The sequence below is a fragment of the Sphaerodactylus townsendi genome, linkage group LG01 (genome assembly GCF_021028975.2).
Source record: "Sphaerodactylus townsendi isolate TG3544 linkage group LG01, MPM_Stown_v2.3, whole genome shotgun sequence".
Taxonomy (NCBI): Eukaryota; Metazoa; Chordata; class Lepidosauria; order Squamata; family Sphaerodactylidae; genus Sphaerodactylus; species Sphaerodactylus townsendi.
In genome coordinates, this window is record NC_059425.1 from 28,804,589 (window position 1) to 28,818,111 (window position 13,523).

The window sequence follows — 13,523 nt, forward strand, 5'->3', positions numbered from 1 at the left end:
GTGTTGCCCCTAGTGCCATTTCCCACCCCCCTCTGCTCCGGGCAGTTGTTTGGGTCTGCATTTCCACTCCCCATCAAGTCTACTCCCCCTTAGTCTGAGTATCTGCTGCACCTCTCGTGGGGCACAGCCCCACCCCCTTCTCTAAGGGCAGTGGCACGCCCATAGGCTGGGTTAGCAAGGAAAGACACGAGAGCCTTGGGCTGTGAGAACAATCTTTAATGAGGAAACAGAAACGCACTGCAGGTCGCTAAAACAGCCATCACAAGACTATTCCACCATGTAACAGGGCAAGGCTGCGCTCAGAAGCCGAGTTCCTCCACTGCGGTCCTGGGAGCTGGGGACTCCGTCGCGCCCGGTTGCCCGGCCTCACACACCTATGGGTTATCAACTAGTGGAGGGGGGGCGGGAAAGTGCACAAGTAACAGTTCACATTTCACGCTAATCCGGAGGGAGACCTGGTGGGCAGAGGGTGGGGGAAGGGGTCAGGTTGGGGGAGGGCTCCTTTGGCCCCCAACAGTCAGCCAGAGCATGGGGGGGGGGGATGTTTAGCACCATTGTGTATGGAGAAGAAAGAAAGGGTCGGATCCCGCTGTCTTCTCTCTCAGGGTACCCCTAGTTTAGTGGGGTGGCAAAGTCCTTTAAAGGCTGAGATTCTGGAGGAATTCCCCCGCTCCCTTAGCATGAGAGGACAGACACTCTTCCCCATTTGCAACATCTAGGAGATGCCCCTCACCTTCAAAACCTAGAACTAAGAGGGTGGCTGGTGTGGCAACTGGCATAGCCAAAGAGGGTCCCACATGGCTAGAAGAGCTAGATCCACCACCCCTCCTTTTCTTCAAATCAGTCTTTTGGCTGGTGGGGAGAAACCGCTCTGGGGGAGGCTGCTTTATACGCGCAGCCTTCTTCCAACCTCTGCTCTGGAAGCCTCTCCAGGGCAGGTGGGAGAAATGCAGAATATTCTCTCTTGGCTCTCTGACTTGCTGGCTACCACCCCAAATGGAAGGAGTTGGCTAGGATTCGTTGGAGGGGCACAAGGTCCGGGTTTCAGAAGAGGTAGAGGGGCCAGCTGCCCTGCTACCTGCTTTTGATGGAACAGAAGGATGGAGGAGACAGAGGTGGAAGGTCCTGCTGCATAAATCTGTGTGGACGGACAGGGAGATGGGAGGGAGGACAGAGTCCTTGCCTGCCAGCTCTTTCCTGCTCTGACCACTAGGAAGCATCCCCTAATAGGAAGAAGAAGAAGAGTTTGGATTTATACCCCACCTTTCTCTCCTGTAAGGAGACTCAAGCTCCTTTCCCTTCCTCTGCCCACAACAGACACCTTGTGAGGCAGGTGGGGCTGAGAGAGTTCTGAGAGAACTGTGACTAGCCCAAGGTCACCCAGCAGGAATGTAGGTGTGCGGAAACACACCTGGTTCACCAGATAAACCTCTGCCACTCAGGTGGAGGAGTGGGGAATCAAATCTGGTTCTCCAGATTAGAATCCATCTGCTCTTAAAGACAAGCTGTCTTCCTGCCATCTAGCTCTGACTGTTGCCTCATTGCTGCCTGACGGGCCTGCAGAAGGGCCTTTGCCATCACTCGGCTGCAGTGCTGTCCAGAAAGCCCCACCTCCCACTCAATGGTATACATTGTTCCTCAAGGTAGAAGGGAAAAGGGGCTGATCTACCCTCTAGTAGTGCTGGGCTGAACCCCCCCTGCACCAAAAGACAACAGTTTGAAGTGAGGGGGTAGCTCTATCCTCCCACTCAGTCCCCCATCCAATGCTCCTCTCCCCGCTTCTATCCTACTGCTAGTCACACAAAAGTACCTTTATTTCAGTATTTTTTTCCACGTGATGCACAAACAAGTCAAAAATGTCACTGATCCAAAAACCCAACGTGCAAAACAGAAAGGAACCAGCACGGACAGGCCCCCTGAGCCCTGCCCCCTCCCCAGGCCAGACTTCCCCTCACCGCTACGTCACTGGAGGGGGCTCCCACCCTCCACTAACAAAGCAACAGAGGCAGGCTCTTTGTGGGTGCATCACCCTGTACTTCAGTGCAGCCATGCAGCGAGGAGGGCAGGGCGCGGGCCCCATCCCCTCAGCCTCGTTTCCATCGGCGTCCGCGTGGCGTTGGGCGTGGGATGGTGAAGGGCTCGCCGGTGTTGCTGGCTCCAGTGAAAGGTGTGGCTGCCTCGGGCCTGCAGGGTGTGGAAGGCAGCCGGGCAAGTGAGGGGTGGTGGTGGTGGTGTCCTTAGTTGGGGGACAAGTCTGGGGGGCAGTTACCAAATGCCGCTAGACCTGCCTCCGGGGGGAGCGAGAATCCGGGCCGAAGCTCGCTTTGGAACATGGTCATCGATTTGAGAACCTGCAGCGAGAGAAGGAAGGCGAGCGCTGTGTCAGAAAGATGTTGATTAGGGTCTCTTTTTGCATCCTGCTCCATCCCTGCCTCCCTAATAGGGACTGCACAAGGTGCTGCGTTGCAAGGGCATCTTCTGCCCCACGGCCTACCTTCCCACACAGGAAGGCTCACAAGGCCCAAGGTCAGAGCCTCGGGGAAGAGAACAGTGGTGCAGATGAGTAAGAGGCAGGGGGGAAGGCATGCTGATGGGGGAGGAGATGAACATGGATGTAGGGAAAGATGCCAAATCACGCAGGGTTTACAAACTCCACTCATACCCCCACTAAGCAAATTCATCAGGGTGGCCAACCTATGGCGCTCCAAATGTTCATGGACTACAATTCCCATCAGCCCCTGCCAGCATGGCCAATTGGAAATTGGCTGATGGAAATTGTAGTCCATGAACATTTGGAGTGCCATAGGTTGGCCATCTCTGAAGTATAGGGACTGCTATTAATTGCCTCTCCATGTTCAAAGGCAGAATACCTCTGGGTTACCCCAGATGCCAGGGCCAAAGGGCAGGGTTTGCTTTATGCATTGCTTTAGTGCAGGGGTCTGCATCCTGTGGCTCTCCAGATGTTCATGGACTACAATTCCCATCACCAATTGGCCATGCTGGCAAGGGCTGATGGGATTTGTAGTCCATGAACATCTGGAGAGCCACAGGTTGCAGACCCCTGCTTTAGTGCATCTGGCTGGCCATTGCTGGAAAAAGGATGCCAAATTCTATGGAACCACTTTAGTCTGATCCAGCAGCAGAGAAGCTCTCTGTTAAACCATTCAATGTGGCCCACAGGTTAAATGTGGCCCAAAGGTTAAACCATTCAAATGTTTTGGCGGCTCAGTTGGAGTCCCCTGAATTTGAATGCAATCATCAACATGTTTAATGTTTTGGTGGAAGCTGAGTCTTCGGTGAAGCGCAAACTATGATGAATTTGGACAAATGAACAAATGAATGAATGAAGAGGGTCAAGCATCTTTCCTCTAGAACTCCACAGAACAGATGTGCTCAGCCCCACACGACAGACACAGCACACCACCACAGAGACCCATCACAAGACAACACCCCTCCCAATTCCTGTGTAGATGTAGGAGCCCCTCAGCCTCCCATTCCCTCACTGAAGAGAAGTCCTTGCCTTGTAAAAGCCCCATGACTCTTATTACATGCAACTGACTCTTAGCTTTCAGAACAGACCCCCCCCCCCATACACACACAGAACAGATGTTTCCCATGGAAGAGGCTTGCAATATGCAGATCCCAAGCACATATCTAGACCCTCAGACCTATATGAAGAATATGCTATCCCCCCAGTCTATGGCCAAAAAAGGGCATTTCTGGAAATATCTGCTTTATGATGGAGAACATCCCTGCAAATTACACTACAATCCAAAAGGTCTTTTGGGGGTTATTTCCTCCAGTTCTTGTGCCCAGTTGCAATCTCAAAGTGCATTTAGCTGTAGCCTCCAAAGATCCCCCAGGGGCCAATACATTTGGCTCCTGTCTTCTGCTCCCATCCTGCATGCACTATGCTTTCTACCACTAGAACTGTGCCTTCCTCATCCATAATAAATGCAGGGAACCACAATCCCCCTTATCAGCACACAGCCATTGAATCAGGGGCAAATCCAGGGGAGCAGGCAGTGTGGCTAGCTGGCTACAGGTGGGACTGCCCTTAATAAGCAGAGTGGAGTGAGAAGAAAAGCTGGAGGACTGGAGGAGGGGCAACGGAACTGGGCGCCTCGTTACAGCCCTTGCAAAGAAACGTGGCCCAATGATTGGGGTGCGTAAAAATCAGTCCCTCCCAGCTGTCTCGTGAGCAAATATATGAAAAGCTGCTCTGCAGGATCCGGGAGAAAAGGGGGCTCAGAGGGTTTGAGGCAGAGGAATGGGCTGGCAGGGAGTTGTGATGGGCGGAGCGTCAGTTTTGTGAGCTAAGTGCCTGAGGATCACTGGGGTCAGGGTAACCCGCTCCCTGGGGTCCTCCCCACAGAAGACCCGCTCCAGCCCCGTTCTTACCGGACAGGCTGAAGCCGGACTCGTGGAGGTCCCTCATGCCCCCGTGTCTTGTGGCAGGTCGGGTGGGGGTGTCTGCAAGTGGCGTCCCCGTCTCTTTTTTCCCAGCGTGCACAACCACAGCCACGTCCCCCAGGTACGGGGTGCGGTCCACGCCCTTAAGCTTTACGCTCTAATTAAACAAAAATACACAAAATAAAGGACAAAAGTCAGAGCCCCACCCCTGAAAAAAGCTACCTGTGAGAACCCGCATCCCCTGGGAAGGAGCAACCCCAGACTGGAGAAAGCTACCTGCTTCCACCAATAACTCCTTGATTATTTCAGCGGGGGCTGAGGGGAGTTTGTGTAATGGGGCCCATCCTCACACATGGGACACAGTCGTTTCCTTAGCAGTAGGATCAGTTGGGGAAGGAAGGGGGGGGTTGGGCTTTCTTGTCTTTTCATAACTATGAGACTGGAATCTTGGAACTTGCTCTCTGCAAAGGATGACATTCAGCCAGGGCTGGAAACCCGCTCACCACCACCACCACCCCTCAAAATAAACAGCAGGCTGTAGTTCTGTGTCTGATGTACACACTGCCTTCTGAAATGGAGGACATAAGACCATTACATCTGAAGGAGGCAGCTGTTCACCCCTCCGCAGTCCTGAGTGGAGCAGATCTCCGTTTCTCTCTGGGCATAATTAAGATACTATAAAGCTGTAACCCAAACCTTTCCCCAGCGATCCTTGCACAACCTGGGGTAAATGGTAGGGGGTGTTGGTTCCTTTCTCCATCTCCCTCTACTGCAGTGCTGCTATCTTCCCCCCCCCCCCTCCCCTCCATCTAACAGCCTATTAGAAATATTGCTCTGGCCACCTTTACCTCCCTCCCATTTCTGCATCCCTCTGGTGCTAGCTCCCTCTGGCTGCATCTCCTAACTCCTGATTTCTCTCTGTCAGTCAGCTCCCTTCCCCCTGCCGGCCCACCAGTGCTCCTTTTTATTTTCTTTTAGCTCTGCTCCCCCTTCCCCCAAGTGCACTGTTTTGCTTTCCACATAAGGATGAAAGGTAATGTCTGCATGAGCAATTAAAAAGGGTGCTCTTGAGGGCACCAGGCTCCATTGCAAAGCCTGCTCCTGTCCACACAACCCCTCCCCCTGTATCCCCATGCAATCTCATGCAATGTCTTTTCCAGGGATTTCTTTGCAGGGGTAATTCTGCACAGGACTGCACTGCCTGGCATTCTGAACTGTGTTGGGAACAGGCTGACTGTAGAAACTAGGTAAAAGAATCCTGAGATTTCATCAGGTGATGCCCAAACGCTTTCAAGCCACTCCAGGTAATTTTTCCATTAACATGGAAATGGGTTGTTGTTTTTCAGGATACTGAGGTCTGTATCCATTTACAAAGCTGCAGGTTCTCATGCCGCCTTGTCTCCTTCACACAAACTTTGGCCACCAGGCTGCTTCCTGAGAGGGCCCTCCTTCCTTCCTGGTCAGACCTCTTACCTCTTCTGTGGCGGCAACGGAGTAATAGGAGGCTGGGAGAAAACCACGCTCCTCCAGTTTCCTCCTCCCACCCTAGCAAGCTTTGCTAGTCATACTGAGTCTGAACATAGCTCAGTCCTTGCATTTTCTATTCAAAAGGCAACATACCTCTTGATGCCAAATTCTGCACCAATTTATCAAGACCACAAACATGGCAGGGCATACGGAGCCTTGAGAACATAATGGCTCTCTGCGCTCTACCTGCCCACCAGCCCCTTTAAATCCTTGCTGCTACAAGCAGTCCTTTCTTCTGCTCTCCTTCCTTTAAATTCATAACACCCTTTCCTTACTGCTGTGGAATTGAATAATCACTATTTGTGCTCCCCTCCCAAATGTTTTAGCTTCCCCCTCCCTTGACACTCACATGGGGCATCATCATATATTCCTCAGCCCTTGAATTATGTTCAAAGGATTCCATATATACAATCTCAATAGGATCCTGGGAAGTGGACTTTTATCCCCTTGTACTGCAAATGTAGAGTTAAGAGCTGATGATCTGCCACCATCAAGAGGTTTCGGCACAGGATTTCTATGCCCAGACTGGGTCTCTGTGCTCCATGAGATCCATACACCCTCTCCCTCTGAGCTACGCCCTGGTGCACTGTGCAGAGAGCTCCCTTCCTGGCCCACAGCCTCCCCACCGTACCTTTTCCCGCTGCACCAGTTTCTTGTACACAGAATCTGGGAAGGAGCGGAGTGGAAAGAATTTTCCGGTGCCTTCTGCACACATGAAAACACCGTTCTCGTAGACTACTCGTCCCCGGCTGATAGTCACCAGCGGTACCCCATGGCAGCGCATGTTCTCATACAAGTTCACATCACCACCTTGGACTTGGGTGCTGGCTGAGATGGTCCTGCAGAAGAACAAGGAGAGCTGGAGGAAGTGGAGGTAAAAGGCTTCACCGGGAGCTGGGGATGACTACAGCCCACAGGGCACAAATAAAAGTTTTACACATAAGGAGGAGGGGGAGGAGAAGAAGAATAGTAGTAGTTTGGATTTATACCCCACCTTTCTCTCCTGTGAGGAGACTCAAGGTGGCTTACAAGCTCCTTTCCCTTCCTCTCCCCACAACAGACACCTTGTGAGGTAGGTGGGGCTGAGAGAGTTCTGCGAGAACTGTGACTAGGTAGGAGTGCAGAAACACATCTGGTTCACCAGATAAGCCTCTGCCACTCAGGTGGAGGAGTGGGGAATCAAACTTGGTTCTCCAAATTAGAATCCACCTGCTCTTAAACACAATACCACACTGACTCTCAACATAACCAGGTGGATGGACATCACTAACAGATGAAGTCCCAAAGCTTTCCTGCCTCGCAGCAAAAAACCCTAATGAAATTATAGTCACCCACTAGCTACCCCTTGCCCAATTTTCCTGGAATCCCCCCCCACCCCCACCCCCCGGCTACTGGCAGCCATGGTTACATTCTGTTCCTTTTCTAGCAGGATGTTGGTCTTCGGGTCGTTTCCTGCTGTAGGAGCTATGATTCTAAGGGAATTTACATTTCCACTAAGGAATTCAAAGAATGGGTCTAATATCCTCCCTCATTTTTAATGGTTAAAGATTAACAGGCAAGTAAAAGGAAGGCTGGACAAAATCAAAGCAAAGAGTACAAACCCACTAGGTTCTTGGAACAGTCCTTGAGGGTCCTTATAGCACATCTCTTTGAAATTCCTTTTTGAAATTCATAAGCCCAAAGAGTTCAAGGGATATATAGAGGTCCTCAAAAGAAGAGGCTACTCAATGACAGAGGGGCCACGGGCTCATTGGTCGAGGACGTGATTTACACTTCGGCCCCTAGCATCGCCAGCTAAAAGTAGCTCAGTCAGCAAGGCTGAGAAAGGCTTCTAGCTGGGGTGGGAGAGAGAGCCTAGAGAGCTGCTGCCAATCAAACTAGATAACACTGAGAAAGATGAACAGGTGGTTTTGTTCTGTATAAAGCTGTTCCATATTTTCAATGCAAAACACCTGTGAAACAATAAACCCCCAATAAAGAAAACTCCCCTCTTATTCAGACAAGGTTTGTGCTGTGTTTGCACAACCTAGAGCACCTTGGAGAAAGTTGCAGGAAGGGAGCTTGAAGCTATAATTGGGCCAATAAGGAAGAGAGAACTCCCATAACCCCAAAAAGGGGAACAAGCTCTTCCAATCAGAGATCAGAAGATACCTGTATGTTTTTATTCAACAAGTGATTAAGTTGTGAATTTGCTGCCAGGGGATATGGTGATAGCCATGAGCATTACATACATTTAAAAGGGGGTTACACAGATTCATGGTAAACATCACTGGCTACTAGCGATGGTGACTAAAGGGAAGCTCCAGACACAGAGCTAGGAATACCAGTGCTAGGAGGCAGCACCAGAGGAAGATTTTGGCCTCTATGCCAAGTTATTAATCTTCCAGAATAACAGGTTGGCTACTGTGTGAAACAGGATGCTGGACTAGGTAGATTTCTGGTCCGGTGCAGCAAGGCTGTTCTTAAGTTCCTCGATGCAGAACTTGTAATACCATAGAGGGCTTACAACCTTCATGCAGACCCATGAATTAAACACAATCCACTTTCGTAAATCCTGCAAACTGGCTCAAGAGAAAACATGAAGTCTGGTGAATTTTAAGCACCTCCTTCATTGTATGACTTTCTGAAGAAACAGAGTATTTCATTTGGTTATGGTGGGTTTTCCAGGCTGTGTGGCCGTGGTCTGGTAGATCTTGTTCCTAACGTTTCACCTGCATCTGTGGCTGGGGTGGGGATCCAATCAAGTCCTAGGGTGGGGATCCAATCAGTAAGTGTTTGGGTGGAATTGGTTCCCCACCCTGGGACATGGACAATATACCCCACTAAACTTTCCCTTCTCACTAGACACAGTGTGAAACAGACTTCCCTCTGTGATACACCTCTGAGGATGCCAGCCACAGATGCAGGTGAAACGTTAGGAACTACCAGACCACAGCCACACAGCCCAGAAAACCCACCACAACCAGTTGAATCCGGCTGTGAAAGCCTTCGAAGCCTTCGACAATACAGAGTATTTCATTGGCTGTGTACAGAATGTTCTCATAAATGTGATGCTCTCTGTACTCCCTGTGTAGTGACAGCGATTATATAGAATTTGTTCTATTATTAAAATCTCTTGCTTGAGAAAGCAGTGGGTAACTTATGTGGTAGACTCTCAAGTAAGCCTCCCATCCTTCGCTTCACTAATACTTGTGGTGGCACATGCATACCGACTATTCAGTGCCCTCTCCACTACACGTAACCACAGCATGAGTCTGGCCCCTTGACTGCTCCATCCCCCCATGTCCCAGGTGCCTACTTTGTGGCTTCAGGGTCCCACACAACCACGTCAGCATCCGCTCCGGGGATGATGCGGCCCTTGCGAGGGTACAAGTTGTGGATCTTCGCGGCGTTAGAACTGGTGATGGCAACAAACCGGTTCTCATCCATCTTGCCCCCCACCTGCAATGGGGACATGAAGAGAGGCTGGCTGAACAATCTCCCTGCAACAGCAGGACTAAAAAGAGAGTTCCAGTCTTTACTTAGATGATGGAAATGGGGTGAGGCATGCATAACACAGGCCTCTGTGTGTGTAAAGTGCTGTCAAGTCACAACCAGCTTATGGCAACCCCAGCAAGAAGAAGAAGAGTTGGATTTATATCCCACCTTTCTCTCCTGTAAGGAGACTCAAAGGGGCGTACAAATACCTTTCCCTCCCCCACCCCACAACAAACACCCTGTGAGGTGTCTGGGGCTGGAGAGCTCCAAAGAGCTGTGACTAGCCCAGAGGTCTGCAACCTGCGGCTCTCCAGATGTTAATGGACTACAATTCCCATCAGCCCCTGCCCATCAGCCATTGGCCATGGTGGCAGGGGCTGATGGGAATTGTAGTTCATTAACATCTGGAGAGCCGCAGGTTGCAGATCCCTGGACTAGCCCAAGGTCACCCAGCTAGCATGTGTTGAAGGGAACAAGCTAATCTAGTTCACCAGACAAGCCTCAAGTGGAAGAGCTGGGAATCAAACCCGGTTCTCCAGATTAGAGTGCACCTGCTCTTACCACTACACCACACTGGCAAGGGACTCTCAAGGCAAATGAGAAGCAGAGGTGGTTTGCCATCACTTTCCTCTGCAGAGTCTGCCTTGGTGGGTCTCCCTTCCAAATACCGACCCTGCTCAGCTTCTGAGATCTAATGAGATTGGGCTATCCCATGCTGTCTTCCCTCTCCAGCAGAGCCCGTTACCTGGCTACCATCCCTAATCCCCCACTGGAGGGCACCCTGTTGCTATTCTCAGATAGTCCTGTTGTCCTTTGAATGAAGTTACAAAAACCAGGGCAGAGGTCTGTGGTGGGATGTCCCCCTTGCTGTAGCCTTGGTTGTACTAGTTCAGTTCCCATGCTCTACACGGCGGCCTTTTGGATGGGATACTCAGAGAATGCATTAAAACAGCTGGAAGGGAGGAGTCATAACCAAAAAGGCCATGGAAGGAGGGATGGGGGTTTGGAAGTACCAATACCCAAGCACTCAGGCAGCAGTAGAAGAATATCATTCTGCTGGAGAGAATGGGCATGGTTGGTCTGGGGGTGATAATGGCATAGAAGCCCCAGCCTGACTATGTGGCAAAGTAAGAGAACACTGGAGGTGATTAAGTAAGGACAGTTGAGTGTTGTTACTGACTCAAGGAACTGTTGTTGTTGTTGTTGTTGTTGTTGTTACTATTATTATTAATTCAATTTAGTATACCGCCCCATCCCTGGAGGACTCTGGGTGGTGTACAACATAATTGCCATAAAATATAAAATAACAAGAGGAGCAAGTAGGTAACAACCAATAAATAATACCTAACATTAAGAACTCAGCCCCATAAACTCTAAAATACTAATTTAAAACAGCGATTACTACATTAAAACGGCGTCCCACAAAACCCCTTACTTAAAAATCCTCCTAACAAGGAGGAGGGGGGCACGGTGGGTCCCAAAGATGTGAAGGGACCCTCAGACAGGAGAACAGAGGGGGCACAAATTCAGCGACTGGTCTCTCCAAACTACTGCCTTGCACCTTGCTGTGGTTGGAGGCCAGGATTGTGGAGACTGAACTGAGACTGTGGGAAGGGTACCCATTCAGCAAGTAGTTTGTAAGCCCAGGTAGGACCTGTATGAATAAGTGGGGGATAGACTTCCCCCTCTGGATCCAGTTCTGGGGAGTACCTACATCCAGTCAGTAATTCCAGAAAAGGTTTAAACTGTAAATCAAATTTATTGGTTTACAGCATGCTACAAAATACAAGCACCCAGCCACAGGCAAGGCAAACTTTTTTTAAAAAACCCCTCAATAAGTCTGCTTTAGCACATAACTGTAAACTTACAAGCAACAGCTTCCTATTTCAATGGATTCTGGCAGTTCTCTTAGTAGTAAATAAACTACAACAGCTTAGTTATATAATTAGTTATATATAATATAATGTGATTATAACTAATGTGTTTGTGATTATAACTAATGAAATATATAAGGTGAACAATGATATAAGTTTGTATATATATATATATATATATATATATATATATATATATATATATATATATATATATATATATATATATATATATATATATATATATATATATATATATATATATATATATGTATCTGAGAGATTTCTATAGCCAGAGTGCAACAGCTGTCGTAGTTTATTTACCAATATTTACTGCTGCACCACTTCGTCTTGTAGTTCTCTTAGTAGTCCATCAGCCACGAAAAGTCCATTCGTTAAACCCACAATTTGAATGGGCAACTGTGATTTGGGATTCCCAGTTTCTCAGAACTCCTCTGCTCAGAACTGCCTTTATGTACCTGCTGCAAAGGGTAGAGGGAAAGGCTGCCTTCTGAAAAGGTCCCACCAACACCTGTCACGTACCACGCCACGTTCCCAGATGACAGCCATACGGTCCTGAACCCCGCTGACTCCGTGGGGGATCTTGGTGAAGTCCTCCTTGCCCATGGCCTTCTGCTTGGTGGTGAACGGCCGGTGATCAGAAGCCACTACGTTCAAGGTGTCACTAGGGAAGAAGAAGAAGAGTTGGATTTATCTCTCCCCTTTCTCTCTTGTAAGGAGACTCAAATGGGCTTTCAATCTTCTCCCCCCCCCCAACAAACACCCTGTGAAGTAGGTGGGACTGAAAGAGCTCCAAAGAACTGTGACTAGTCCAAGGTCACCCAGCTGGCATGTGTTGGAGCGCACAGGAGAATCTAGTTCACCAGATAAGCCTCCACACCTCAAGTGGCAGAGCGGGGAATCAAACCCAATTCTCCAGATTAGAGTGCACCTGCTCTTAACCACTACACCACACTGGCTCTCAGGAGAAACAGAGGAGAGGTGGCAAGGGAGGGAGAGAAGGAGGGCCCCCTCTCAATGCTATCACACATCTGCAAAAAGGAAGGTCCCTTGCCTCTCCACACAAAGCCACCCACTCTTTTTTATTTACTGACTGATTTATTAAACATATCCCATCTTACTGTTCTACCCTAATCTGGATCTCCTAACAGATATAAAACAATCTAGTACTATCATAAAATTATACCACATACAGTAAAAACAAACAAAACAACACAAAGTAGCTAAAAGATACAGGCTTTGATCCTATGAATGGGTTCCATGCATGCTAGATAGACTCTGCTACAGAATGCATTTTCTGTGCCACTAAACGTCCGTTGGTTCAAGATCAGCAGCCCTTGTGCAAATGGAAGTTTTCACCAGAAAGGCAGAGACTATCTAGCATTCTGGACCCAAGCTCCCAGGAATACAAAGGAGGTCAGCAGTTCTCGATGTCATAAAAACCATTATTAAAGCCAACGAGAACACAAATAGCCCCAGGTCTAATCCTCGGCATCTCCATTACAGAATTAGGTAATAGGTAATACGAAAGACCTCCTGGAGAGCTGCTGCCAGTCTGAGGAGCCAAAACTGACCTTGAGGGACCAGCATTTTGGTTCAGTGTAAGGCAGCTTCATGGGTTCATGAAATTCTCCATTCCCTGCCCATGATGCCAGTTCGTTGGCTCCCTGCTCTTCTGCTGTGGTGGCTGCCTTCGGGCTCCACAAGCCTTCCCTCCCTTAAAGGCATTTTCTGTCTTCCCCAGACTGGGGCTGTGCTCAGTGCTGAGGGCTCTGAGCACAGTTCAGGGCACTATCCAGGCGGTGCCCCCAAAGCTCCCTTACTTGGCAAGCAAGCTCATGAGGTAGGTGGAAGTGTTGGTGTCCAGCCGCAAGGGCGGCACAGTCACGTAGGCCGCTGCGTGTGTCCAGTCCTGGTGATAGTAGTGCAAGCCCGTCAGTGTGGTATGCGCCGTGGTGGTCTCTGCATACACAACCTTCCCTGCAGGGAAGAGAGATGGGGAGAGAGGGAGCCTCAGGCTTGGGTGGGGTATTCCTTGGGGCTTTAACATCTGCTCCTCCCTCAGTTACCATAATGGGTTGTATGTACTATAGGATTCACCAAAAGCCAAATACTAAACCACGTCAGAGGTGGGCCTTTAGCCAAGGTTCAAGTGTGGTTCTTTAAGAATCAGTGAGAGCCTGACCGATTACTGCAGAAGTGTACTAGCAT

At 49.5% G+C, this 13,523-nt stretch overlaps 1 protein-coding gene across 3 annotated transcripts in view; it reads right to left on the reverse strand.

Annotated features, from left to right (window-relative positions):
* Window positions 1-1,796: 1,796 nt before the first annotated feature.
* DPYSL5 (dihydropyrimidinase like 5) overlaps window positions 1,797-13,523 on the reverse strand; it is a 55,635-nt gene continuing 43,908 nt past the window's right edge. For 2 of the 3 annotated variants that reach the window (XM_048516147.1, XM_048516154.1), the window contains exons 8-13: window positions 13,136-13,292; window positions 11,835-11,976; window positions 9,239-9,381; window positions 6,572-6,779; window positions 4,402-4,570; window positions 1,797-2,351 (exon numbers count right to left, since the gene is read on the reverse strand). In XM_048516147.1, coding sequence (XP_048372104.1) covers window positions 2,266-2,351; window positions 4,402-4,570; window positions 6,572-6,779; window positions 9,239-9,381; window positions 11,835-11,976; window positions 13,136-13,292 — 905 coding nt within the window. In that variant the 3' untranslated portion in view covers window positions 1,797-2,265. The remainder of the gene's footprint in view (window positions 2,352-4,401; window positions 4,571-6,571; window positions 6,780-9,238; window positions 9,382-11,834; window positions 11,977-13,135; window positions 13,293-13,523) is intronic. The other variant, XM_048516162.1, reaches the window with a different exon arrangement.